The sequence below is a fragment of the Pristiophorus japonicus genome, chromosome 21, assembly GCF_044704955.1.
Source record: "Pristiophorus japonicus isolate sPriJap1 chromosome 21, sPriJap1.hap1, whole genome shotgun sequence".
Lineage (NCBI taxonomy): Eukaryota > Metazoa > Chordata > Chondrichthyes > Pristiophoridae > Pristiophorus > Pristiophorus japonicus.
Genome location: NC_091997.1, coordinates 53833978 through 53861880, shown reverse-complemented (window position 1 = coordinate 53861880; position 27903 = coordinate 53833978). Strand labels below are relative to the sequence as shown.

General features: G+C 48.5%; 1 protein-coding gene across 1 annotated transcript in view; it reads left to right on the top strand.

Annotated features, from left to right (window-relative positions):
• Nucleotides 1-27903, top strand: part of LOC139233530 (solute carrier family 15 member 1-like) — a 182924-nt gene that overhangs the window by 49810 nt on the left and 105211 nt on the right. The window contains exon 3 of the mRNA XM_070863930.1: nt 8240-8309. Within this exon, the coding sequence (XP_070720031.1) occupies nt 8267-8309 (43 nt within the window). The 5' untranslated portion in view covers nt 8240-8266. The remainder of the gene's footprint in view (nt 1-8239; nt 8310-27903) is intronic.

Here is a 27903-nt window from a genome sequence, read left to right as displayed (position 1 = left end):
ACTGTCCCTTTGTGTGTGACTGAGAGCATGGCGCTGCCAAGGATTGTAACGATTTATTTGGTATAGGTCCTTAGTTTGGTGTCGATCCTTGTGAGTTTTGGTCTGTTGCTTTTGTGCGGCCACAGCTGTCCAAATTGTTGGACGATCGCTCATGAGATATTGACTAGCAAACGTGTCTAGTTCCATGTTGACGGGTATCCCGTTGAGTAGGACCCTCATCACTATTGGAGGCATCTTGTTGTAAGAATAGTGGACATTGATCGTGTTGACCCGCTGTACCTCGGCATCCCAGGCATTGTCCCCACCGTCTTCTGGTCCGCTTTCCGACCCTTCCGATTCGTATACCAGCCGAGCTGCTGTTTTTCTGTACATGCGGGCCAGATGCCCTGTATAGTTGCAGTTTCTGCAAACAGCATGTTGAAATTGACACCCCCTTGTTGAGTGCCTTCCCCCACATCTCCAGCACAGACCGCTTCCATTGTTTCCGAAGGATGAGCTGCGTCTGGCTGATCTGTCTTGAGCTTCTCTCAGTCTGTAGGTGAGTGCTCGCATTGTGGGTTGATGAGGTGTGAACGGCCGTTCATGTGGCCCTTGATGGCTTCTGGTGCCACTGCCTGCTGTTGAAGGCCTGCTCTCCTGCCTTTGTTTGTGTGTGGTGGTAGCAGTTTGTTTCACGCTGTGAACCCCTTGTTCCGATGTTTCGTTAGTCGTCGTACCCGCAGTATAGATCAACTTCGTTTCTTCTTCTCCTGCCAAGAATGTCTGTGCGACCAGTGCTGCTGCCTCTAGGTTCAAGTTCTTGGTCTCTATAAACTTTTGGAATATGCCTGCGTGGCCTATTCCTTCAATAAAAAAGTCTCTCAGTACTTCTCTTCTTAGTTCATCGGAGAACTCACATAAACTAGCCAGCCTCCGAAGTTCCGCCACAAAGTCGGGTATGCTCTGGCCCACACAGTGTCTGTAGTTGTAGAACCTGTGTCTGGCCATGTGTAGGCTGTTCGCTGGCTTCAGGTAGTCTCTCACCAGTGTACTCAACTCCTCAAACGACTTGCTTGCTGGTTTCTCGGATGCCAGCAGATCCTTCATTAAGGCGTATGTTTTCGAGCCATGGCTGGTCAAGAGATGGGGTCTTCTCTTGTCTGCCTTATCGTCGCCCAACCAGTCTTTGGTTACAAAGATTTACTGGAGCCTTTCTATAAAGTCCTCCCAATTGTCTCCAGCATTGTATTTCTCATCTGAGCCGTTGGTAGCCATTCTGTGGATTCTGCGATCCCGTAACTCGTCGCCACTTTAAAGTCCTGACCCTGCAGTACAGACTTATACGAGGCACATGCTGAAGTCAAGGTCACTCTGGACCTGCACCTTTATTTCACAGCTCTCGAGTGCCTCACTTGTCTGAGACCTGCCTTTATATACCTGTGTGGAACAGGTATGCAGTGTCTCCTGCAAGTGCACCCCTGGTGGTAAAGTATGCTTGTGGTTACAGGTCATATCTAGTTACAGTCATGTATAGCATGGTAAGATACAGTTATATACAGTAGTGTGAGATACATGACACCAATCGCCTGGTTGGGCATTTACGAGTTGTTTGCCGAGGGTGAGGTGCTGCTTTATCTCCTTGCTGCTGCACATTGACGCACAATCCAGCTTCTGCAGAGTCTGTTTGAAAGCCAGCCCTTACACAGAATGGGATGTGCGAAAGCTGTCCCCATTGCAAGCTGATCGCTGAGTCCCTTTTTGTTGTGTTTGAAGTAGTGAGGCCCCTGTTCCATCTCCTTGATGCCCCCTGTGCTGTCTGCTCGACCCCTCTGCTATCCCCACAGCCCCTTCCCCAACCTCTTGACCCTTCTCCCTGCACCTTGCACAGGGCTGTGTGAAGTCCCATCATTAAAAGCAAGCTGCCTGCAATTCATGGCCTCAGGACATCCCAAAGCGCTTTACTGCCAATGCAGTACTTTCTGGTGTAGTCTCTGTTGTAATGTGGGAAATGTGGTAACAATTTGCACACAGCAAGCTCCCATATACAGACCTGAGATAAATGACCTGATCCTCCGCTCCACGAGCCTCCACCTTACTTCCAGGAGGTTCATTAGATAGTGAGCCAGAATCCTGGCTGATTTTCCTTTCCCTAACTCAGGGAAGTCAAGTTCACCACCTACTGTTATCCTGGGGGACATCAGCTAACTCTGCACACTCCAGGGAATGGCCTAGTTGGTCCTTGTTGCTCAGTATCACACCAGGCGATGCATTTACGCACTGAGCCTTCACTGTTGGAGCTGCTGTCTTTCAGTCGAGATGTTAAATTGTGGGAATCATCATAGGCAATCCCTTGGAAATGAGGAAGACTTGCTTCCACTCTTAACATGAGTTCTTAGGTGACTGTATAATCCAATACGAGGACCACAGTCCCTGTCACAGGTGGGACAGATAATCGTTGAGGGAAGGAGTGGGTGGGACAGGTTTGCCGCACTCTCTTTCTGCTGCCTGTGCTTGATTTCTGAATGCTCTCGACGATGAGACTCGAGGTGCTCAGCGCCCTCCCGGATGCACTTCCACCACTTAGAGCGGTCTTTGGCCAGGGTCTCCCAGGTGTCAGTGGGGATGTTGCATTTTATCAGGGAGTCTTTGAGGGTGTCCTTGTAACATTTCCGCTGCCCACCTTTGGCTTGTTTGCCATGAAGGAGTTCTGAATAGAGCGCTTGCTTTGGGAATCTCGTGTCTGGCATGCGAACAATGTGGCCTGCCCAGCGGGACTGATGAAGTGTGGTCAGTGCTTCAATGTTGGGGATGTTGGCCTGGTTGAGGACGCTAATGTTGGTGCGTCTGTCCCCCCAGGGGATTTGTAGGATTTGCGGAGACATCGTTGGTGATATTTCTCCAGCAACTTGAGGTGTCTACTGTACATGGTCCATGTTTCTGAGCCATACAGGAGGGCGGGTATTACTACAACCCTGTAGACCATGAGCTTGGAGGGAGTTTTAAGGGCCTGGACTTCAAACACTCTTTTCCTCGGGTGGCTGAAGGCTGCACTGGCGCACTGGAGGCGGTGTTGGATCTCGTCGTCAATGTTGATAGGTGGCTCCTGAGATATGGGAAGTGGTCCACATTGTCCAGGGCAATGCCGTGGATCTTGATAACCGAGGGACAGTGCTGTGCGTTGAGGACAGGCTGATGGAGGATCTTTGTCTTGCTGATGTTTAGCGTAAGGCCCATGCTTTTGTACACCTCAGTAAAAACGTATTTTACGTATTCAGTAAATTGTGGGAATAGCGAGGTGATGAAAGGCTTTATTGGTGAATTAAAGTAGTGACAATCAGTAGAGGACAGAAGATGAATGTCCTTACAAAGGGATGTCAACCATCACAAACAAAATAGTTACAGCATGACCTGGGAATTGGTCACCAAGTTAACGTCAAATTTAGTTTGTTGCAAGGCTGGCTGTTTCCCCATCACGGCACACGCCAGATTCTGCTGATGGTCATTACTTTGGGCTTGAAGTGATACAGTGAGAATATTCACATTAAAATAAATAGGTTAAAACCTCAGTTACACAAGAAGATGAAAGCATTTCACACAAAGACGTTGAGTGGTCAATGTAATTATGAACAAAACAAGGGAACTGGAGGCAATAATTCATGGCGAGGAGCCAGATGTAATCGGGATAACTGAAACATGGCTACATGAAGATCAGGAGAGTTAAATACTGCAGGCTGTACTGTAGAAAGGATAGGGAAGGAAGAATGACCGAATGTACAGCACAGAAACAGGCCATTTGGACCAACAGATCCATGCCAGTGTTTATACACCACACGAGTCTCCTCTCTCTGCTCTTCATCTCACCCTATTGGTGGGGTGGTGGGGGGAGTGGCAGTGGGAGGGGTGGCTGTATTAATTGGAGGTACCATAATGGCAGTAGAAAAAGGGCTATAACTAACATTAAGATCGAAAAAGTATCCATATGTGTTGAGATAAATGATGAGAAGGGATCAACCACTCTAATAGGCATATCCTATAGACTACCTAATAGTGAAGGGAAGTGGAAGAAAAGATATGGAAGAAAATCTATGAAATGGTAGAAAAGTGTTGGGTGGAAATCCGGTTGGGGCGGTGTCCCGGGCAGGGTGGTACATTATGCGCCGGCAAATAGTTTGCGTCTGCCAGCGCAAAATTCATCAGCTGGGCCCAGAGTTTGGGGCGGAACGCTAAGGGAGGCGTTGCACACCTCTCTTAGGGCATTAGGCCAGCTGAGCAAGCGAAAATCCCGAGCTAAATAGCCGGCCTCGGAGCGCCATAACTGAGGCCTGGGGTGAGTAAAGAAACCTGAACAAAATGGCAAAAACATTCCCAATACACAGCCCACGCTACCAAAACATAAATCGCAAGAAAAAAGAAACGTCGATCACACTTACCTGAGGTCCTGACTGCGGCCGCTATAGATTGGAGCGCCCGCTTTCACAGGTGTTCCCACCGGGGCGCGCTATGGGGCGGATGGCAACCAAATATCGAGCCAGTGTCACAACCAGGAGCGCTGCACATCGGCTCGCCTCTCCCGGCGGTACTGCTCCACGCCCCGTCGATACCGGCACCGAATGTCCCGGTGAGGCAATAGAAGCTGGCCGCCTGGGTGCCCCTCCCGGGTGCTAAGAAGGGTTGGGGGGTGGGGGGGGGGAGCGGTGCAGAAGTCCGATTTTCCAGCCTAATGAATAATAATCACGAGAGATTTCAACTACCCCCAAATAAGCTGGCAAGATGAGGTAGAGAACGGGGAAAGGGGAATTGAGATTTTACAGTGTGTACCGGACTCCTTTCTCACCCAATGTGTAAGAAGCCCAACAAGGGAGGGATCACCGCTGGATCGAGGAATGGGAAAGGAACCAAGATTGGAATTAAGCTCGTTTTGAGGGGAAAAGAATGGAACTAGGGAAGATAAACTGGAAAAAAATATTGACAAATAAAGGGATGGAACAGCAGTAGGAATAGAAAAAAGATGATCAGTGGAGTTCAGGAGAAATATATTCCACGAAATAACGAGAACAAACTGGCCAATAGTGAAATGCCATGGGTGATTAAAGAGATAAGGACAACATTGAAATTAAAGAAAAAGGCACACACGGAGTACACAGGCAATAATAGCAGAGAGTAGGGGTAAAGGCAGCTATTCACCATGGCAGCAGGTGGGTAGTGATGTTCCACAAGGATCAGTGCTGGGACCACTGCTGTTCACAATTTATATTAACAATTTAGACTTTGGAATCAAAACCACAATTTGAGGATGACACCAAATTGGGGAATAGTCAATACTGAGGAGGACTGCAACAAATTACAGGAGGACATTAATAAACTTTCAGAATGGGCTTATAATTGGAAAATGAAGTTCAGCACAGATAAATGTGAGGTATTACATTTTGGTAAGAAAAATAGGGAGGTCACTTATTACTGGGAGGGTGCGAGTCTGGGTGGGGTCGAGGAACAAAGGGATCTCGGAGTACAAATACACACATCACTAAAAGTTGCGACACGGGTTAGCAAGGCCATAAAAAGCAAACCAAGCACTAGGGTTTATTTCTAGTGGGACAGAATTGAAAAGTAGGGAAGTTATGCTAAACCTGTATCAAACCTTGGTTAGACCTCACTTGGAGTACTGCGAACAGTTCTGGTCGCCATATTATAAAAAGGATATAGAGGCACTGGAGAGGGTGCAGAGAAGATTTACGAGCGTGTACATATCAGGAAAGGATGAACAGGCTGGGTCTCTTTTCTCTAGAAATAAGAAGGCTGAGGGGTGACCTAATAGGGGTCTTTAAAATTATGAAGGGATTTGATAGGGTAGACATAGACAAGATAATTCTACTTGTGGGAGAGACCAACACTAGAGTTGATAAATATAAGATAGTAACTAATAAATCCAATAAGGAATTCAGAAGAAACTTCTTTACCCAGAGAGTGGTGGGAATGTGGAAGTCGCTACCACAGGGAGTGGTTGTGGCGAACAGTATAGACACATTCGAAGGGATGCTTGATAGGTACATGAGCGAGAAAGGAATGTGTTGATGAAGAGGGGTGGGAGGAGGCTCGTGTGGACCATAAAGATGGGCATAGGCCCGTCGGGCCGAATGGCCTGTTTCTGTGCTGTAAATACTATGTCATTCTATGTATTTGGGATTTGTTACGCAAACCATCAGATCGCACATGTGTTCATATGTGCATGTGTGTATATATGTGTGTGTACATATATATGTGTGTGTTTGTGTATGTAGGTGTGTGTACCTATGTTTGTATATGTATCTGTGCCTGTGTGCAAGTATGGGGGGAATTTTAACCTAAAAACTGGGTGGGTCGGGGTCGTGTGGGAAGTTAAAATTTATAAATATGAATCTTGACCAGAACCCACCTCCAACCCACCCACGTCCGGTTTTAGCGGAGGAGGAATGAGGATCGGGGGGGCAAGGAGGGTGGGGGTGATGGGGACAGCCAGCCAACCCGTTCTCAGGAGCCGGGTCATCTATTCAACTATTATAATGAGGCGCGAAGCCACTGCTTTAACCTCCATTTTGAATGTAACTTTAGCTGGACGAGTTATGCACGGCCTATGAAACTCGCCAGCTAATGCAAGGAAAGGACGGCTGCACCAGGAAGTATGTGCCTTTACACTTACCTCCTGGATCTAGCGTCTCTATCTACCCTAGCCCCTGCAATTGGAGACCCCCCCCCCAAACATCCCCCCCCCCACTCCTCTAATCCCCCCCAAGCCTATGATTTCCTTCCCTCCACAATGCTCCTCCTGGCCCCAATCTGTTCCTCTGACCATCTATCATTCCCTAATCCCCACTGCACCCTCCCCTCACCCCCCCGCTCCTCCGGCCCCGATCTCCATCCTATTCCCCCCCCCAGCAGCCCCCCCCCCCCACACTCCCCATCACAATGCTGGTCCTGGACCCTGATCTTCACCTGATCCCCCCTCCCCCCACTGCTCTAGCCGCCGCCACCCCCTCCCCCCCCCCCCCCGGGCCCGGTCAACACATGATCCCTCCCTCCTCACTGCAGCCTAGTGCCACAGGCCTACCCGCCCAGAGGCAGCCAGCCTCGCAATCTTAAATAGAAGTCTTCGGGAAACCCGTACTCCTGGGTTTCCCGACTGCTTCGGAGAACTTGCCCTCTCTCAAACTGCTTTCCCCATTAAATCCCAGCCCTATGTATCTATGTAGATGTGTGGGTATGGATGCTTGTGTCTGTTTGTATGTGTCTGTTTGTTGTGTCTGTGCGTGTATATCTGTGTGTGTGCGTGTGTGTCTGTCTGTGTTTCTGTGTGTGTGTATGTGTGTCTGTTTGTGTGTTTGTGTGTGTGTGTATGTGTGTGTGTCTGTCTGTATATCTGTCTGTATGTGTCTGTACCTGTGTGTCTATCTGTATGTATCTGTGTGTGGGTGTGTGCGTGTGTATGTGTGTGTGTCTGTCTGTGTATCTGTCTGTATGTGTCTGTACCCGTGTGTGTGTCTGTATGTATCTGTCTGTGCGTGTGGGTGTGTGCGTGTGCGTATGTGTGCAAGACCATCAGCAGGCCGGGGCCATTGGAGAGAGCAGCGTGCGGCGGTATACCACTGCAGGGAGCAGCGCGTGCTGCTGCAGGAGGGCGACGGATACGAAGCCAGGTCGCTGATTGCAGTGCGGGCAGGCACAGCAGGAGGGGTGGAGGAGTGGCAAGAGTCCGTAGAGGGAAGTGACCGGGGTCCAGGAGAGGCGTGAATCTGGGGCACAGAAGAGGCAAGGGCCCAGGGGCAGCACGGGCCAGCCCATACTGCGATATGTGTGTGCACTAGGTTCTTGCAGCAGAGCTGGTCTCCAGTTAGTCTTGGGTAATCCTTGCCACTGGACCAAGACCTAGCTCTGTCAAGCCCGTGTGGTGGCTGGTGTGCAACGGCCACCACACGTTAAAAAAATCCACACACAGGCACCTTCCACCCTTCAGGATGCAGTTCAAGACCTGGAATATTAGGCCCTTCATTGAAACATCTGTGAACTCATCCCTTTTTGGCGTGGAAGCAAGTCATCCTCGCTTCGAGAGACTGTCTATGATGATGATGGACGATGATGTATGTGCGCATGTGTATGCACGTACATGTTTGTGTCTGTATGTGTGTGTGTGTCTGTCTGTGTACCTGTCTGTATATGTCTGAGTGTACCTGTCTCTTTGTGTCCCTGTGTTTTTTAACCGAGCCTTGAACTGCTTTCCTTTATTCAGGTGCTGTTATGTTGTGCTGCTCCCACCATGCCTGAGTACGAGACATTGGATGAGGACAGCGTTGAGCCAGGTACGGTCTGATTCCATTCAATCCTACAGCTCCCCGAGTCCGATTCCATTACCATCCCACGCTGTGCAACCTTACACCAAGTAACCTGGAGCCACAATACTGACCCTCCCGGGCGCAGTAATACTTCTTGGCTTCCCTTGATACCCTTACCGAACAAAAATCTCTCCATCTCAGTCTTGAAAATTTCAATTGACCCTGATAATCCAATGCCTCTTTTGGGAGAGAATATCAGATTTCTACTAACCTTTGTGTGAAAAAATGCTTCCCGATTTCATTCCTGAATGTCCGAGCTCTCATTTTAAGCTTATGGCCCCTTGCTCTGGATTCCTCCACCACAGGAAATAGTTTACATCGGATTACATCGGATATACGGCACAGAAACAGACCATTCGGCCCAACCAGTCCATGCCGGCATTTATGCTCCACTCGAGCCTCCTCCCGTGTTAGGGAAATTGATGGGATTGAAGGCCAATAAATTCCCAGGGCCTGATAGTCTGCATCCCAGAGTACTTAAGGAAATGGCCCTAGAAATAGTGGATGCATTGGTGGCCATTTTCCAACATTCTGTAGACTCTGGATCAGTTCCTATGGATTGGAGGGTAGCTAATGTAACACCACTTTTTAACAAAGGAGGGAGAGAGAAAACAGAGAATTATAGACTGGTTAGCCTGACATCGGTAGTGGGGAAAATGTTGGAATCAATTATTAAAGATGTAATAGCAGCGCATTTGGAAAGCAGTGACAAGATCGGTCCAAGTCAGCATGGATTTATGAAAGGGAACTCATGCTTGACAAATCTTCTAGAATTTTTTGAGGATGTAACTAGTAGAGTGGACAGGGGAGAACCAGTGGATGTGATGTATTTGGACTTTCAAAAGGCTTTTGACAAGGTCCCACACAAGAGATTAGTGTATAAAATTAAAGCACATGGTATTGGGGGTGATGTATTGATGTGGATAGAGAACTGGTTGGCAAAGAGTAGGAATAAACGGGTCCTTTTCATAATGGCAGGCAGTGACTAGTGGGTACCGCAAAGTTCAGTGCTGGGACCCCAGCTATTTACAATATAAATTTATGATTTAGACGAAGGAATTGAATGTAATATCTCCAAATTTGCAGATGACACTAAGCTGGGTGGCATTGTGAGCTGTGAGGAGGATGCTAAGAGGCTGCAGGATGACTTGGACAGGTTAGGTGAGTGGGCAAATGCATGGCAGATGCAGTATAATGTAGATAAATGTGAGGTTATCCACTTTGGTGGCAAAAGCAGGAAGGCAGAATATTATCTGAATGGTGACAGATTAGGAAAAGAGGAGGTGAAACGAGACCTGGGTGTCTTGGTACATCAGTCATTGAAAGTTGGCATGCAGGTATAGCAGGCGGTGAAGAAGGCAAATGGCATGTTGGACTTCATAGCGAGAGAATTTGAGTATAGGAGCAAGGAGGTCTTACTGCAGTTTACAGGGCCTTGGTGAGGCCACACCTTGAATATTGTGTACAGTTTTGGCCTCCTAATCTGAGGAAGGACATTCTTGCTATTGAGGGAGTGCAGTTCAGACTGATTCCCAGGATGGCAGGACTGACATATGAAGAAAGACTGGATCGACTAGGCTTATATTCACTGGAATTTAGAAGAATGAGAGAGGATCTCATAGAAACATAAAAAATTCTGACGGGATTGGACAGGTTAGATGCAGGAAGAATGTTCCCGATGTTGGGGAAGTCCAGAACCAGGGGTTACTGTCTAAGGATAAGAGGTAAACCATTTAGGATCGAGATGAGGAGAAACTTCTTCGCTCAGAGAGTTGTTAACCTGTGGAATTCTCTACCACAGCAATTTGTTGAGGCCAGTTCATTAGATGTATTCAAAAGGGAGTTAGATGTGGCCCTTACGGCTAAAGAGATCAAGGGGCATGGAGAGAAAGCAGGAAAGGGGTACTGAGGTGAATGATCAGCCATATTGAATGGTGGTGTAGGCTCGAAGGGCCGAATGGCCTACTCCTGCACCTATTTTCTATGTTTCTATGTTTCCTCATCTAACTCTATCAGCATAACCCTCTGTGTATACGCTGTTAAATCCCTTAATCATTTTAACTCCTCGAGTAGATCACCCCTCAACAGTCTAAATTTAAGGGAATTCAAACCTGTCCTCATAACTTAACCCTTTACGCCCCGGTCGGTATCTGGCATCATGATCATGCCAGTGAGAACTTGCAGTGTAAAGGACTTCCACCTCAATTAAAGTGGTGAGGCTCCAAACCACTTGGCAGTTCCTATTCCCACCTCTATCTCTCAGACATTGGCTGGCATCTCTGGCCCTCTGCTCTCTAACATCATGGGAGGATCGTGAGTTGGCTCGACAGGGAGTGCCATACAGTGAACGTCCAGCTCAGCTTGGAAACCCAGCCAAGTAACTCCAGCCAACCCCAAACCTGTGTCAAAATGTGCAAGGCCACTCTAACACTGTGTCAAAGTGTGCAAGGCTGCCCTAACACTGTGTCAAAGTGTGCAAGGCTGCTCTGAACCTGTGTCAAATTGTGTAAGACCTATCTGACAGCACTGGTGGAAGTTGACTGCAAAGATCATCCTCCAGTGATACCTGGGGACAGGTGTTGCTAACTGACTCAAATTAACTACCGTCATATATTACTGAGAAACTGTAATCTTTCTGGGCCAGTTCAGTTCGTGCCCTGTGACACTGCAACAAACTCCAATACTCCGGCAATGAGGCTCATCAGTCACCGGGAATGGATTCATCACTCAGAGCTGCAGGGAGGGACCTGCTGCACGAGCTTGCTGTGTGGACATTGGTGGAGTGGGTAGCACGTGCTTTGTGATTCAGCCTCCCTGCACAGCCTAACATTTACATTCCTCCAGTAACTATCAAGCAGGATGTGATCTCCTTCAGTGATACATTTAACCTACAGAGAGAGCGCAGTTAAAAGCGTAATACATCACCAATGTTAGCCGAGAGCTCAAGTATTCTTATAAAAGGGAAGGCTAGAGAACAGCTTGTGTATTTTGTCGAGACCGGTGAAATGTGTAAGGTGCAGTGTGTGTGCATGCTTGAGCAGGGCAGAGTGAGTACGCACATACTATTCTCATTGCCGAATCCCCCACCATCAACATCCTGGGGGTCGCCATTGTCCAGAAACTTAACTGGACCAGCCACATAAATACTGTGGTAACAAGAGCGGGTCAGAGGCTGGGTATTCTGCGGTGAGTGTCTCACCTCCTGACTCCCCAAAGCCTTTCCAGCATCTACAAGGCACAAGTCAGGAGTGTGATGGAATACTCTCCACTTGCCTGGATGAGTGCAGCTCCAACAACACTCAAGAAGCTCAACACCATCCAGGACAAAGCAGCCCACTTGATTGGCATCCCATCCACCACCTTCAACATTCACTCCCTCCACCACCGGCGCACCGTGGCTGCAGTGTGTACCATCTACACGATGCACTGCAGCAACTCACCAAGGCTTCTTCGGCAGCACCTCCCAAACCCACGACCTCTACCCGCCTAGAAGGACAAGGGCAGCAGGCGCATGGGAACACCATCACCTCCATGTTCCCCTCCAAGTCACACACCATTCTGCCTTGGAAATATATCGGCTGTTCCTTCATCATCGCTGAGTCACAATCCTGGAACTCCCTCCCTAACAGCACTGTGGGAGCACCTTCACCACAGCGGTTCAAGAAGGCGGCTCACCACCACCTTCTCCAGGGGCGATTAGGGATGGGCAATAAATGCTGGCCTCGCCAGCGACGCCCACATCCCGGAACAAACAAAAATAACCGAGTCCTTCAATAGCATGGTTGCGGATAGATAGGAAGGTGAGGGAAGGGGAGCTGGGAGAACGGGCAGGCAGAAGAAACAGAGACAGGAAGTCAAGGTGGCAGCTCACTGGGTCTGGGTCTAGCCAACTCCTTCTCCAAACCTGGACTGTGAGGATCAGCCTGTGGAGACTGTTTTTGAGTGAACGGAGACGATGATTAGCTGGGGGTAGTGAACATGTACAGGGCCAGCAGCTCGCAATGGTCATACCCTAACTGGGATATCGGCAGGTGTGTCTTTGGCTGGGTGAGCAATTTCCATCTTGCTGCTGCCTGTTTTGCCAGAGAATGAAACCAGGCCCGCTATTGGTTGACCCCCTGTCCAGGTGGACCTATTGGTGGCTGGAGCCCCTGCCAGAGAAAGGCGGGGCCCAGTTAGTGTCGCCAACTCTGGCTGTACATATTCCTGGAGGTTCCATCCCAGGACCTCCCACCTCCACCCACCCTACCCGCTCAAAGAACCTCTCACCATCTCCAAATATCTTCATAAACAAAAGTGTTCCAATAAAAAAGAAAAAACACAATGGCAGCAGAGTCACGGAGATTGATCGATAATTCCTGGAGATTCCAGGGCAATCCCGGGGTGTTGGCGACCCTAGCCATTGGGAATATCTGCACATTGGGGACAGATGACCCTGTCAGGACCCATAATGCCATTTTGGTCTCCACCAGCATTGTTACTGCCAGTGCTGCTTCTTACCCACAAACCCTGAGTGGGACAAATCAAGAGGCGGACATTTCTCGCAGGATTTAAAGGGGCCCTCACTTGTTTGCAACTAAAACTCTGGAAGATTTGGGAGACATTTTACTTGTCTTACACTATGGTCGTTTGCTTCTTGGACCAGTGGTTTGTCGCTACTGTAGAAAAAACGGAACACTTCTGTCATCCCACCATATTTCGCATAGTGTCAGCTGTGACTCAGTCAGAAGGTCGTGGGTTCAAGACCCATTCCTGAGACTTGAGCACATAACCCAATCTGAATCTCCAGTGCTGCACTTTGTTTTGGATGAGATGTTAAACCGAGATCCTGTATGCCTGCTCAGGTAGACGTAAAAGATCCCATGGCACTATTTCGAAGAAGAGCAGGGGAGTTATCCCCGGTGTCCTGGTCAATATTTATCCCTCAATCAACATCACTAAACCAGATTATCTGGTCATTATCACATTGCTGATTGTTGGAGCTTGCTGTGCGCAAGTTGGCTGCTGTGTTTCCCACATTACAACAGTGACTACACGTTAAAAAAGCATTTTATTGGCTGTAAAGTTTTTTGGGCCATCCTGGAGTGGTGCCTTAGCTTTGACAGATACTTCGATTCAGATGAGGAAGAGCTGAGAGCTAAACCATAACAGTTCCAGCAGAGAGAAATAAAGAGGCTGGAGGCATTGCATTACCAATTGAGCTTTGGACAGAAGGTATGTTTTTAAGGGTAATGTTCAGACTTTGTGCGATAGCGAATCTGTAGCCTGGTTTACACCTCTCCCCAGTTTCATTTCCAGTGAAATAAATGATTACAAATATAGGGAGTATGCTGATAGTACGATAAATCGGCTGGGTTGGATCTGTTCCGCTTCAGGAGTGCGTCTAGTTCTGGAGAGCTGGTCTTCATCATTACAACCAAGACGTTGTCAGAGTCTATAGACTTTGATGTGACCAGTGCACACAGTCATTTCTTGATGTCATGTGGAGTGAATTGTATTGGCTGAAGGCATATGTGATGTTGGGGACCTCAGGAGAAGCCACAAAGGATAGTTGAACGTGGCTCCAAGTGCTTCAGCCTTGTCTTTTGCACTCAAATGTTGGACTCCGCCATTGTTGAGGATGGAGATGTTCATGGAGTCTCTTCCTCCCGTTATTTGCTTAATTGTCCATCACCATTTGCGACTGGATGTGGCTGGACTGTGGAACTTTGATCTGATCCCTTGGTTTGGATTATTTATGTGCATATATGTTATTAAAGTATGAGACAAACTGGTCTCACACACCTAGGATTGCAGACAGAAGGCAGTTTGTGGATTATTCTAGGGACAGATTAAGAGAACAAAGCTTCAAACTAGCAGGAACACAGGGTCTGCATCACCGAGTACACTAAGCAATGGTTCCGCCCGTGGTAACATTCGCATCAAACAATTCAAAAAAGAAACAGCATCTGGGTCCTGTCAGACCATTTTACGGGAAATCAGAACCCTGGCCTGCTGACCCATACTGAGGAAAATACACACACACACACACACACGCTCACACACACACACGCTCACACACACACACGCACATGCTCACACACACAGACACACACACACACACACGCTCACACACACAGACACACACGCTCACACACACAGACACGCTCACACACGCACACACATGCTCGCACACACAGACACACACACACACGCTCACACACACACGCTCACACACACACACACACACACACGCTCACACACACAGACACACACGCTCACACACACACACACACAGACTCACACACGCACACATATGCTCACACACACACACACACACACACATGCTCACACACACTCACACGCTCACACATAAGAACATAAGAAATAGGAGCAGGAGTAGGCCATACGGCCCCTCGAGCCTGCGCCACCATTCAATAAGATCATGGCTGATCCGATCATGGACTCAGCTCCACTTCCCTGCCCGCTCCCCATAACCCCTTATCCTCTTAACGTTTAAGAGACTGTCTATTTCTGTCTTAAATTTATTCAATGTCCCAGCTTCTACAGCTCTCTGAGGCAGCGAATTCCACAGATTTACAACCCTCTGAGAGAAGAAATTTCCCCTCATCTCAGTTTTAAATGGGCGGCCCCTTATCCTAAGATCATGCCCTCTAGTTCTAGTCTCCCTCATCAGTGGAAACATCCTCTCTGCATCCACCCTGTCAAACCCCCTCATAACCTTATATGTTTCGATAAGATCACCTCCCATTCTTCTGAATTCCAATGAGTAGAGGCCCAACCTACTCAACCTTTCCTCATAAATCAACCCCCCCATCCCCGGAATCAACTTAGTGAACCTTCTCTGAACTGCCTCCAAAGCAAGTATATTCTTTCGTAAATATGGAAACTAAAATTGCATGCAGTATTCCAGGTGTGGCCTCTCCAATACCCTGTATAAGTGGAGCAAGACTTCCCTGCTTTTATACTCCATCCCCTTTGCAATAAAGGCCAAGATAGCATTGGCCTTCCTGATCACTTGCTGTACCTGCATACTATCCTTTTGTGTTTCATGCACAAGTACCCCCAGGTCCCGCTGTACTGCAGCACTTTGCAATCTTTCTTCATTTAAATAATAATTTGCTCTTTGATTTTTTTCTGCCAAAGTGCATGACATACATGCTCACACACACACACACACACACACACACACGCTCACACACACACACGCTCACACACACACGCTCACACACACACTCACACACACACACGCGTGCACTACTGACCACGCTCAATGTGTGGGGGAACATTTCAGCCATGATAGTCATGTCAGGGTGAATGAGGTGCATCCACAGTGAGGACTGTGCATTGAAACGACGTGGCAGTGAAACTGACGGAGCGGGATGTGTGGGCCGACTGGCCGATTGCTGTCTCTGCACAGATCCAGTATGATTGCCGCTGTATAAAAGGAACATCTGCCTCCCCACAAAGGCTGGCACGCTGATATACTCGACCCATGCCCCTACCAATGTGTGCCCTGTGCCAGTACCCGCGTCAGTGTGGAGGCATTAGTTATTGTAAGGGTTTCATTCTCTTGAAAGGCTTTTGTTATTTTGCTTGGCCAATACCCAAGGGATGAGAATAAGCTTCATTGAGCAGGACAAATGCCCTGCAGGAGACTCATTCCAAGCTGTTTAAGAAACCACTGCAGCGAATCCACCTGAGCACTCGCTCAATTACCAGCGGAGGCACCACGCACCTCATCTGTGCCCGAGGGGGTTGGCTAACACTACAGGAGTGCTCCTGAAGTCATTCAATGAAATGTTTCTTACCCAGCTGATCGTTTATAGTGAATTGTGGGATTTTACAATTCGACATGTTGGCTCAGAGTCAGACTCAAGGATATAATTCACAGATTCAGTCAATGATCTTGATTCCTGGGATGGGGTACAGCCCTGGATAGGGTGTGATCAAAAACAACAACAACAACTTTCATTTATATAGTGCCTTTAGCATAGGAAAACATCCCAACACGCTTTACAGGGGCATAATCAAACAAAATTTGACAGCGAGCCATAGGGAGATATTAGGGCTGCTGACCAAAAGCTTGTTCAAAGAGGTAGGTTTGAAGGAGCATCTTGAAGGAGGAGCGAGAGGCGGAGAGAATGACTGGCTGTCAACGGTCCCCATTAACTGGCACTTCTTCACTTTTAAGGAGCTGGCTGCATTGACCAGGAATCTGTATTGGGATAGTTATGGAGCACGACAGAGAAAGAAAGAAGAAGGACTGTGCTTTTATATAGAGCCTTTCTGTTACCTCAGACAGAGTAAGTGTCAACGAATGGCATGGGGTTATTAGGCCTCACTACATTGACCAGTTGGGCAGGTATGTTTGCACGGGTGCCGTATTCAGCATCTATTCCAAACAGTTCCCTATTAGTGACAGGTGAACTATTCCTTCGTGCTTCTTATGTTTATTCCCCCTCGTCCTCCTCATTCTCCTTGGTCACTGGTTATCCCTGGGCCTCCTCTTCATCTTACCTTTATTATCTCCAGACTTGACTATTCCAACATATGGCTGCCCGTGTCCTAACTCGCACCAAGTCCCGCTCACCCATCACCCCCTGTGCTCGCTGACCTACATTGGCTCCCGGTTAAGCAAAGCCTCAATTTCAAAATTTTCACCCTTATTTTCAAATCCCCCCCTAGCCCCTCGCCCCTCCCTATATCTGTAATCTCCTTCAGCCTTACAACCCCCCGAGATGTCTGTGCTCCTCTAATTCTGCCCTCTTGAGCATCCCTGATTATAATCCCTCAACCATTGGTGGCCGTGCCTTCTGTTGCCTAGGCTTCAAGCTCTGGAACTCCCTGCCTAAACCTCTCCGCCTCTCTACCTCTCTCCTCCTTCAAGACGCTCCTTAAAACCTACCTCTTTGACCAAGCTTTTGGTCACCTGCCCTAATTTCAACTTATGCGGCTTGGTGCCAAATTTTTTTGTCTCATAATACTCCTGTGAAGCGCATTGGGACGTTTCACTGCATTAAAGGTGCTATATAAATACAATTTGTTGTTGTTGTTGTTGCTACATGGGCACTCCTGTTTGTGCAGCAGTGTTATGCAACATGCAGCTGGTTATTTTGGATGGCTTTGCTGGGGTATATAGCAGGGCTCGCCCCATCACCCCCACCCCTCACGATTAGTCCAAGCAGAAGAATCCTTGCTCGAGTATCCAAAAGTTGTGCTGAACCCCAGTTCCGTTTCAGCCCCGCTCCTCGCTGTCTTTGCAGTCAGCTGATGTTCCGGGGTCTCTTCGGTGGGACTGGGGGGATCATCACTCGGGCAGCAGAGGACAGCAGCAGCAGCCAGTCACCCATTCCCCCTGTGGCATCTCTCCTCAGGACCTCTGTCCATGCTTTGTCCCACCCCCAAACCCCTCGGGTCCCTTTCTCACTCCTTCCCAGCGCCGTGCAAAGAGTCCTGAGCCACCTGCACTGCACGTGAGGAGATACGTGTGATCGGGGCCCAGGGGAGGCGTGAGTTCAAGGCCAGGGACAGCACAGGCCAGCCCACACTGCGATATGTCTGCGCACTAGGTCCGTGCAGCAGAACAGGTCTCCAGTCATCCTGGTTAACCCTTGCCACTGGATACAGGCCTAGCTCTGTCAAGCCCGTGTGGTGGCTGGTGTGCAACGGCCACCCCGCGTTAGGCATCTTCCACCCTTCAGGATGTAGTTCTGGATCTGGAATATTAGGTCCTTCATTGAAACACCTGTGAACTCATCCTTTTTTGGCGTGGAAGCAAGTCATCCTCGATACGAGGGACTGCCTTTGATGATGATGAGACGTGAGGAGCACTGTCGTCAGGCGAGTTGTTGTAGATGGATTCCCTGAGGTGAGAATCTAAACGCCAGGATGGCCTGAAGAGTTGCAGGATGTTTGACAGCGTGCTGATCATGTGTGTGCAACTATACATGTTCTTTATTCAATTGGCCACTTTCAGACCTACTTTGCAGCAGTAAGTACACTTTGGAGAGAGCAGCTTGTTCCGTAATGGGATTACTGTGATGGGGGTCAGCTGATACCTGAGGCCAATCTCTAATAACAGGAGATTGATGCACTGTAGAGCACGAGCTACACACAGCCATCATTTAGATAACCTATTAGTGATCGGAAAGCCAAAGCGAGGGGAGAACAGAGGCTCGAGACAGTGAATGCACTCCGAATCCCTAGAATCATAGCTGTAAAAGAGGGATATAAACAGCAGTAACATTAGAAATATCCCCAAAACTGCGGGGACCAGATTGCGGAAAATAGCAAAACTGACAAAGGAGGTATTAAATTGTATGTCCGTCCTTGTCTGCAGTGTAACTAATAAGGTCGGTGAGCTGCAGGCACGTATTTGCCACATGGGATTATGATATGGTTGCATTAACAAAGACATGGCTCAAACAAGGCCAGGAATGGGTTCTTAATATTCCTGGTTGCCAAGTATTGAGGAATGATAGAGAAGGAAAAATAGGAGAGGGAGTGGCAGTATTGATCTAGGATTATGTGCAGGTCTGAATAGAAAGGATTACTGGGTGGTTCCAGGAATGAATCTATTTGGCTTGAGTTGAAGAACAGAGGGGGAGCTGTTACATTGCTGGGAGATTTTTTATCGAGCTCCAAACATTTAGAAGGAGATCGATGAGCAAATTTGTCAGCAAATTTCAAAGGCTTGTAACAAAGAGTAGTAATATTAGGAGATTTTAATTACTATAATGGACTGGGAAAAACCTCGTGCTAAGGGTAGGGCAGGAGAAGATGTTTGCACAGGAGAACTTTCTCGATCGATAAGTCTGCAAGGAAGGAAGCAATGTTGGATCTGGTTCTGGGAAATGAAGTCAGGCAAGTGGAGGGTCTTACAGTCGGAGATCATCGAGCTAACACTGCCCACAACACCATTCGGTTTAATGTAATTGTAAGAGACCAGAAAATATTGAAGGTAAAAATGCTGAGCTGGGGAAGAGCTAATTTTGGTGATTTAAGACGGACCGAGCAGGTAAACTGGAAAAGGCGATTGCAGGGTGAAGCAGTAATGGAGCAATGGAGGGCATTCAGGGAAGCGATAGTTCAGGTACAAACTGGGCAGATTCCTCTGACAGGAAAAGGTAGGGCATCCAAAGCTAATGAACCCTGAATGACAAAAGAAATAAAAGTTAAAATAAAACAGGAAAAGGATGCTTATGACAAATGCCAGGAGCAAGATTCAGTTAGTTACCAGGAAGATTATGGAGAGTACAGGAAGGAATTGAAAAAGTTAATACGAGAAGCAAAGGGAGAGTACAAGAAAAGATTAGCAGGCAACATTAAATTGAACCCTATAACCTTTTATAAACAGGTAAAGTGTAGGCAATTAGCTAGGGAAAAAGTTGGTCTATTAAGGACCCAAAAGTAAATCCTCACATAGAGGTTGAAGACACGGCAAAAGTATTAAACAAGTACTTGGTATCTGTTTTCACAATGGAAGTAGATGTGAAGATATGGACAGGATAATAATACATAGACTAGACATATTAAAAGGATTAGTATTATTGAAAGTTGGGTAGGTCACCTGGAGCAAGTGGAATGCATCGTACGTTGCTGAAAGAAGCAAAGGTAGAAACAGCAGAGGCAATGGTCACAATCTTTCAATCCTCATTGGATACAGGAGTCGTGCTGGAGGACTGGAGGGTTGATAATGTTCTACCAATATTCAGGAAAGTGGAGAGGGATAAATCAGGAAACTACAGGCCAGTCAACCTAATGGTGGGGAAGTTATTGAAAACCATTATCAGGGAAAAAAGGTGGCGAGCCTGAGAGGCTCAGCGAGGGAATTCCAGAGCTTAGGGTCTCGGTAGCTGAAGGCACAGTGAAAATCGGAGAGGCCAGAATTGGAGGAGCACAGCGATCTTGGAGGGTTGTAACGCTGGTGGAGGTTACAGAGATAGGGAGGGGTGAGGCCATTGAGGGATTTGAAAACAGGGATGAGAATTTTAAAATTGGGCCCCTTTAACGGGTTAAAGGTTAAAGCTAGCTGGTGCCTCCATTAATGCAAGTGGTAATGTGTTAAGCACCTTGTGTGCACATAACAGCATGCTTCAAAATATAAGGAAATGACATTCAGGTACAGTGGGCCAGATACACTGGCACCATCGCTGAGAATCCCCGATTCGATTAACGTGGCAGCAAGCCGAGCTGCTACCTTTGACCAAAGCACTCCACCTTTTAAACTGAAAGTAAATATATTTATAAATATAAGGGAAAGTTTTGTGAGACCTGGCACCTGGCTAGTGAACATCGGAACAGCGTAAATGAGATGTGTGTGATCTACGGATCCATGCTGAGGACCCCTGCGACCTTTACCATAGCATTGGGATTTTCCCAATCCCTCGCATGCTGTGACTGTGGGGGGGTCACTGGGGGGGGAAACACCTGTGGAGCGTTCACGCTGGGACTTGGGCCTCGCTTAAATCCTCCCCCACAGTCTCTTGCCCAGAATGGGTGCGGATGATGTCAGGGCTGGCGGGCAGGAGCAGGAAATCAGGGCAGGAACCCAGGAACGCTCCCCAGCATAAAGCTAGTGCTGGGGGCGGGGGGGAGGGGGGGGGAGTTGCCGGCGCTGGGAGCTAGAGGTATGGCAGGGATTGGGGAGACCAAAGGACTCCTTGCAGGGCATGGAGGGCCTCAGAAAAGGTAGTTTAAGCTGGGCTCCACCATCATTGAGGATGGGGATGTTCACAGAGCCTCCTCCTCCCGTTGGTTGTTCAATGGTCCACTAACATTCACGACTGGATATGGCAGGACTGCAGAGCTTTGATCTGAACCATTGGTTGCGGGTTAGCTCTGTCTATAGCATGCTGCTTCCACTGTTTAGCATGCATGTAGTCCTGTGTTGCAGCTTCCCCAGGTTGGTACCTCATTTTTAGGTACACCTGGTGCTGCTCCTGACATGCTCTTCTGCACTCCTCATTGAACCAGGGTTGGTCCCCTGGCTTGATGGTGATGGGAGTGAGGGATATGCCGGGCCATGAGGTTACAGAATGTGGTGGAATACAATGCTGCTGCTGCTGATGGCTCACAGCACCTCATGGATGCCCAGTTTTGAGCTGCTAGGTCTGTTCTGAATCTATCTATTTAGTACGGTGGTAGTGCCACACAACACGATGGAGGGTGTCCTCAGTGTGAATATGGAACTTGGTCTCCACAATGACTGTGCGATGGTCACTGCTACCAATATTGTTATGGACAGGTGCATCTGCGACAGGTAGATTGAGGATGGGGTCAGGTAGGTTTTTCCCGTGTGTTGCTTCTCTCAACGTCTGCCACAGGCCCAGTCTGGCAGCTACATCCTTCAGGGCTCTGTCCGTACTCGTGCTACCGAGCTACTCTTGGTGATGGACATTGAAGTCCCCTACCCAGAGTACATTCTGTGCCCTTGCTGCCCTCAGAGATTCTGCCAAGTGGTGTTGAACATGGAGGAGCACTGGTTCATCAGCTGAGGGAGGGCTGTGGATGGTATTCAGCAGGAGGTCTCCTTGCCCATGTTTGACCTGAAGCCATGAGACATCATGGGTTATGGAGTCAATGTTGAGGACTCCCAGGGCCACTCCTGGTGATGGAGGAGTCTGGGACTTTGGCTGAAAGGTTTGATTCTGTGAGTATGACGATGTCAGGCTGTTACTTGACTAGTCTGTGGAACAGCTCTCCCAATTTTGGCTGCAGATGATCGTGAGGAAGAGTTCATAGAATCATAGAAATTTACAGCAAGGAAGGAAGCCATTTTGACCCATCGTGTCTGTGCCAGCCGATCAAGAGCTATCCAGCCGAATCCCACTTTCCAGCTCTTGGTCCGTAGCCCTGTAGGTTACGACACTTTAAGGGCACATCCAAATACTTTTTAAATGTGGTGAGGTTTCTGCCTCTACCACCCTTTCAGGCAGTGAGTTCCAGACCCCACCACCCTCTGGGTGAAGACATTTCCACTCATATCTCCTCTATACCTCCCCCCAATTGCTTAAAACTATGCCCCCTGGTTGTTGACCCCTCTGCCAAGGGAAACAGATCCTTCCTATCCACTCTATACAGGCCCCGCATAATTTTATACACCTCAATCAGATCTCCCCTCAGCTTCCTCTGTTCCAAAGAAAACAGACCCAGCTTCTCCAATCTTTCCTCATAGCCAAAATTCTCCAGTCCAGGCAACATTCTTGTAAATCTCCTCTGCAGTGCAATCACATCTTTCCTATAATGTGGTGACTAGAACTGCAAGCAGTACTCCAGCTGCGGCCTAACCAGTGTTTTATACCAGTTCAAGCATAACCTCCTTGCTCTTGTATTCTATGCCTCGAATAAAAGCAAGTATTCCGTATGCCTTCTTAACCACCTTATCTACCTGGCTTGCTACCTTTAGGGATCTGTGGACCTGCACTCCAACTTCCCTTTGTTTCTCTACACTTTTCAGTGTCGTACCAGTTAAGCAGTTAGGAAGCAAATGGTATGTTGGCCTTCATTGCAAGAGGATTTGAGTACAGGAGCAAGGATGCCCTACTACAGTTATACAGGGACTTGGTGAGTCCGCACCTGGAGTATTGTATGCAGTTTTGGTCTCCTTACCTAAGAAAGGATATACTTGCCATAGAGGGAGCGCAGCAAAGGTTCACCAGACTGATTCCTGGGATGGCAGGACTGTCGTATGAGGAGAGATTGGGTCGACTAGGTCTGTATTCACTAGAGTTTAGAAGAATGAGAGGGGATCTCATTGAAACGTTTAAAATTCTGACTGGGTTGGATAGACTGGATGTGGGGAGGATGTTTCCCCTGGCTGAGAAGTCTAGAACAAGGGGCCACAGTCTCAGGATACAGGGTAGGAAATTTAGGAGATAAGGAGAAATCTTTTCACTCAGAGGGTGGTGAACCTGTGGAATTCTCTACCACAGAAGGCTGTGGAGGCCAAGTCACTGAATATATTTAAGAGGGAGATAGATAGATTTCTAGAAACAAAAGGCATCAAGGGGTATGGGGAAAAAGCGGGAATATGGTGTTGAGATAGAGGATCAGCCATGATCATATTGAATGGCAGTGCAGACTCGAAGGGCCGAATGGCCTACTCCTGCTCCTATTTTCTATGTTTCTATGTTTCTATTTAATGTGTATTCCCTTGCCTTGTTAGCCCTCCCCAAATGCATTATCTCATACTTATCCAGATTGAATTCCATTTGCCACTGTGCTGCCCACCTGACCAGTACATTGATATCTTCCTGCAGTCCGCAGCTTTGTTCTTCATTAGCAACCACACGGCCTATTTTAGTGTCATCTGCAAACTTCTTAATCGTACCCTCAACATTCAAATCCAAGTCATTTATATATACCACAAAAAGCAAGGGACCCAGCGCTGAGCCCTGCGGAATCCCACTGGAAACAGCCTTCCAGTCACAAAAACACCCATCAACCATTACCCTTTGCTTCCTGCCACTGAGCCAGTTTTGAATCCCATTTTGCAGGGTTGAATGGGTTGGGTGTGCTGTTGACGTGTTCCAGGTGCCGTTGCTAGGTGTTATTCTGAGTCATTGCAAAATGCTACGGAATGTTTTTCTATTACTAGTTATTCACTTTCCTAAGGAGATTAGTTGAGTTGGGCAAATCATTGACAGAATGTCATAGATGTCCTGAGATAGAGACAGCATCACCAGCTCTCATACACAGTGTTACATCAGCTCAAGGATGTCCCTGTGTTGTCGAATGGGCTTTGGGGGCTTCAGGTTGCTTGCTAGGCCTGAACCCTGCTGGTGAGGCCCACACAGGCTCTTGTGGAGGCTGGTGTGCCTCCAATCCCTCGGGTACCCACATCCACTCATACACTGAGTTCCTGTCCCACCTCATCTTAATCGAAATGTATAAGATTATGAGGGACTTGACAAGGTGGATGCAGAGAGGATGTTTCCATTGATAGGGGAGACTAGAACTAGGGGGCATAATCTTAGAATAAGGGTCCGCCCATTTAAAACTGAGATGAGGAAAAATTTCTTCTCTCATAGGGTTGTAAATCTCTGGAATTCGCTGCCTCAGAGAGATGTGGAAGCTGGGACATTGAATATATTTAAGAAGGAGTTTCTAACCGATAAGGGATTGAGGGGTTATGGGGAGCGGGCGGGGAAGTGGACCCGAGTCCATGATCGGATCAGCCATGATCGTATTAAATGGCTTACTCCTGCTCTTATTTCTTATGTTGTTATGTTCTGAGGAGTGGCTCTGGGAGTCCCCAGTCCTGGCATCGACCCCTGGCTGTCAGTTGCCCTATAAGGGGCAGGTGCAGTTTCCGCTCCTTACAAGGAAATAAGGAAACTCTCCCAAAATGCAATAAAAACAGAAAATGCTGGAAATCTCAGCAGGTCAGGCAGCATCTGTGGAGAGGAAGCAAGAGTTAACGTCCTGGGTCGATGACCCTTCGTCAGAACTGGAGAGTGTTCGGAAAGAACGGATTCTTAACAAGCACTGAAAGAGGGAGGGGAAGAGAGAACAAAAGGGAAGGTCTGTGATAGGGTGGAAGGCAGGAGAGATTAGGGGGAAAAAGGGATGATGGACCAAATTCAGATGGTAATGTCAGGAGTTAGAAAAATATTAGTAAAGATAGGGTGTGAATGGTGGGATAATGACCAGCTGCCATTAGAGACAAGGAGAAAAAAAGAAAGAAATGGGCTCCGAGGGGGCCGGGGGGGGGTGGGGAACAGGATAGGGAGGCAAAGATTGGCAGCAGTTACGCTCTGAATTGTTGACCTTGATGTTGAGTCCCGAAGACTGTAAAGTGCCTAAACGAAAGATGAGGTGCTGTTCCTCGAGCTTGCATTGAGCTTCGTTGGAACAGTGTAGGAGACCGAGGACGGAGAGGTCAGAGTGGGAGTGGAGTGGAGAATTAAAGTGACAGGCGACCGGAAGCTCAGGGTCACACTTACGGACTGAACAGAGGTATTCAGCAAAGCAGTCACCCAATCTACGTTTGGTCTCGCCAATGTAGAGGAGACCACATCGTGAGCAGTGAATACAGTATACTAAATTGAAAGAAGTACAAGTAAATTGCTGTTTCACCTGGAAGGAGTGTTTGGGGCCCTGGACAGTGGGAAGGGAGGAGGTAAAAGGGCAGGTGTTGCATCTCCTGTGCTTGCACAGGAAGGTGCCGTGGGAAGGGGAGGGGGGGCTGGGGGTGACTGCGGGATGGACCAGGATGTCGCAGAGGGAGCGGTCCCTTTGGAATGCTGAGAGGGGAGGGGAGGGGAAGATTAATTGGTGATGGGATCTCACGCTGGAGGGGGCGGCGGAGGATGATCCGTTGAACGTGGAGGCTGGTGGGGTGAAAGGTAAGAACAAGGGGAATCTTGTCATGGTTCTGAGAGGGAGGGGAAGGGGTGAGGGCAGAGGTGCGGGAAATAGAACGGAGGGGAATCATGGCGGAGGGGAATCCTCGGTTGAGGAAAAAGGAAGACATGTCAGAGGCACAAGTGTGAAAGGTGGCGTCGTCAGAGCAGATGCGACGGAGTCGGAGAATCTGGGAGAATGAAATGAAGTCCTTACAGGATATTGCAACTCGGCCTGTGCCAGTTTCTGGGGGGTTCTGTGAGTCTGATGCTGGAGTTATGGCAGGAGACGGGTGCTACCCCGCAGGCCACTACAGGCCACGATATAAATGGAGCTGTGTGGTCCCCTCTTTCTTTACTAGTTTTCAAATCAGCCTGATAGTGTCCCAACTACCTGACGTTTAGGGGAGGGTGGGCAGGGAGCAGGGGCCTGGGGTTAAGGGAAGGATGAGGGGAGCAGGGGCCTGGGGTTTAGGGGAGGATGGACAGGGAGAAGGGGCCTGGGGTTTAGGGAAAGATGGACAGGGAGCAGGGGCCTGGGGTTTAGGGGAGGATGAGCAGGGAGCAGGGGCTTGGGGTTTAGGGGAGGATGGACAGAGACCAGGGGCCTGGGGTTTAGGGGAGGGTGGGGGGGGAGCAGGGTCCTGGGGTTTAGGGGAAGATGGACAGAGAGCAGGGGCCTGGGGTTTGGGGGAGGATGGGGGGGGCTGGGCTTTAGGGGAGGATGGGCAGGGAGAGGGGCCTGGGGTTTAGGGGAGGGTGGGCAGGGGCCTGGGGTTTAGGGGAGGGTGGTCAGGGGCCTGGGGTTTAGGGAGGATGGGCAGGGCGCAGGGGGCTGGGGTTTAGGGGAGGATGGGTAGGAAGCAGGGGCCTGGGGTATAGGGGAGGGTGGGCATGCCTGGGGTTTAGGGAGGGTGGGTAGGGAGCAGGGGCCTGGGGTTTAGGGGAGGGTGGGCAGGGCCTGGGGTTTAGGGAGGGTGGGCAGGAAGCAGGGGCCTGGGGTTTAGGGGAGGGTGGGCAGGGCCTGGGGTTTACGGGGGGATGGGCAGGGAGCAGGAACTCTAAAAAATATATCTCCACTTTGTGTGTTTAAACAGGTTTGTGATATGCCTTGCGTTTTCTAATTAATAATTTGACTCATAATAATGTCGCAATGTTGACAGCTCAGAGTCACAGTGTATTTCCCCATCAATACCTCGGGCAAGATAAGCACAAATTATAATTTCTGACAGTTTGGCAGTTTTTTAATAAGTTCCTCCTGTCTTGGTGGCATGTGTTGTTGTTCAAGGGATTAGTCTTTTGTGGAATGTGATTGGTTAGACCCTGAGATTGTGTGTGGTGTGATTGGTCATAACCTGAGATTCTATGGAACGTGATCGGCTGTTGTTTCCTGCAATGTGTTTGGTGAGATAACCGAAGAAGAAAATAACCAATTAGAAAACTGAGAAGGACAGTCATGACAGATACTTAACCAATGGGTAGCCTGAAGAAGCTACATTCATAGAGCCCAATTTTGGCCATGACTTACATCAATTTTTTTGGAGTAAGTTGTTTTTTCTGGCGTAAGTTAAAAAATGCCATTTCCCCCCCAAATATTTGCTCCAGTGTAAGTCAGTTAGGTACGATTTTTTTAAGTTCAGTTTTTTTTTCAAAAGTGGGCGTTCCCAGACAATTATGCCAGTTTTGGCCATTTCTGCCACTTTGGCCAGCTAAAACTTACTCCACATCCACTTAGGTCAGCGTATGTGGCCAGCTCTGAAAAACATTGCGGCCAGTTAAGAATTCGGCGCAGGTTAGTACATTTAAAGCACCAACACTTACAAAGCACTAAACAAAGCACAAAAAGTTAGAAGCAATCAATCAATAACAAATAAAAAATAGAAATCCTACCTTTATGCCAGAATCAAGTTTTTTTTTAAAGTTCTCCTCCCCCGACCCCCCCCCCAATCAAAACACTCTTTCTACCTCCCCCCCATCCCCCCCCCCCCCCTCCCCCCCCCATCAAAACTCTCCTCACTAAACAAAGCACAACCATCAATAAATAAAAAATAAAACTTAAGTCCTACCTCGGCCCGGGACCTCAGTGGGCCGGCCGGCCGGTGCGGGAGGACACTCGGCCGGGGATAGGGTGCGGCGAGATCGGGGCGTCCCTTTGGCCGGGGATAGGGGCTGCGAGCCTTGGGTCCTGCTCACAGCCCGCAGGACACGCTGGG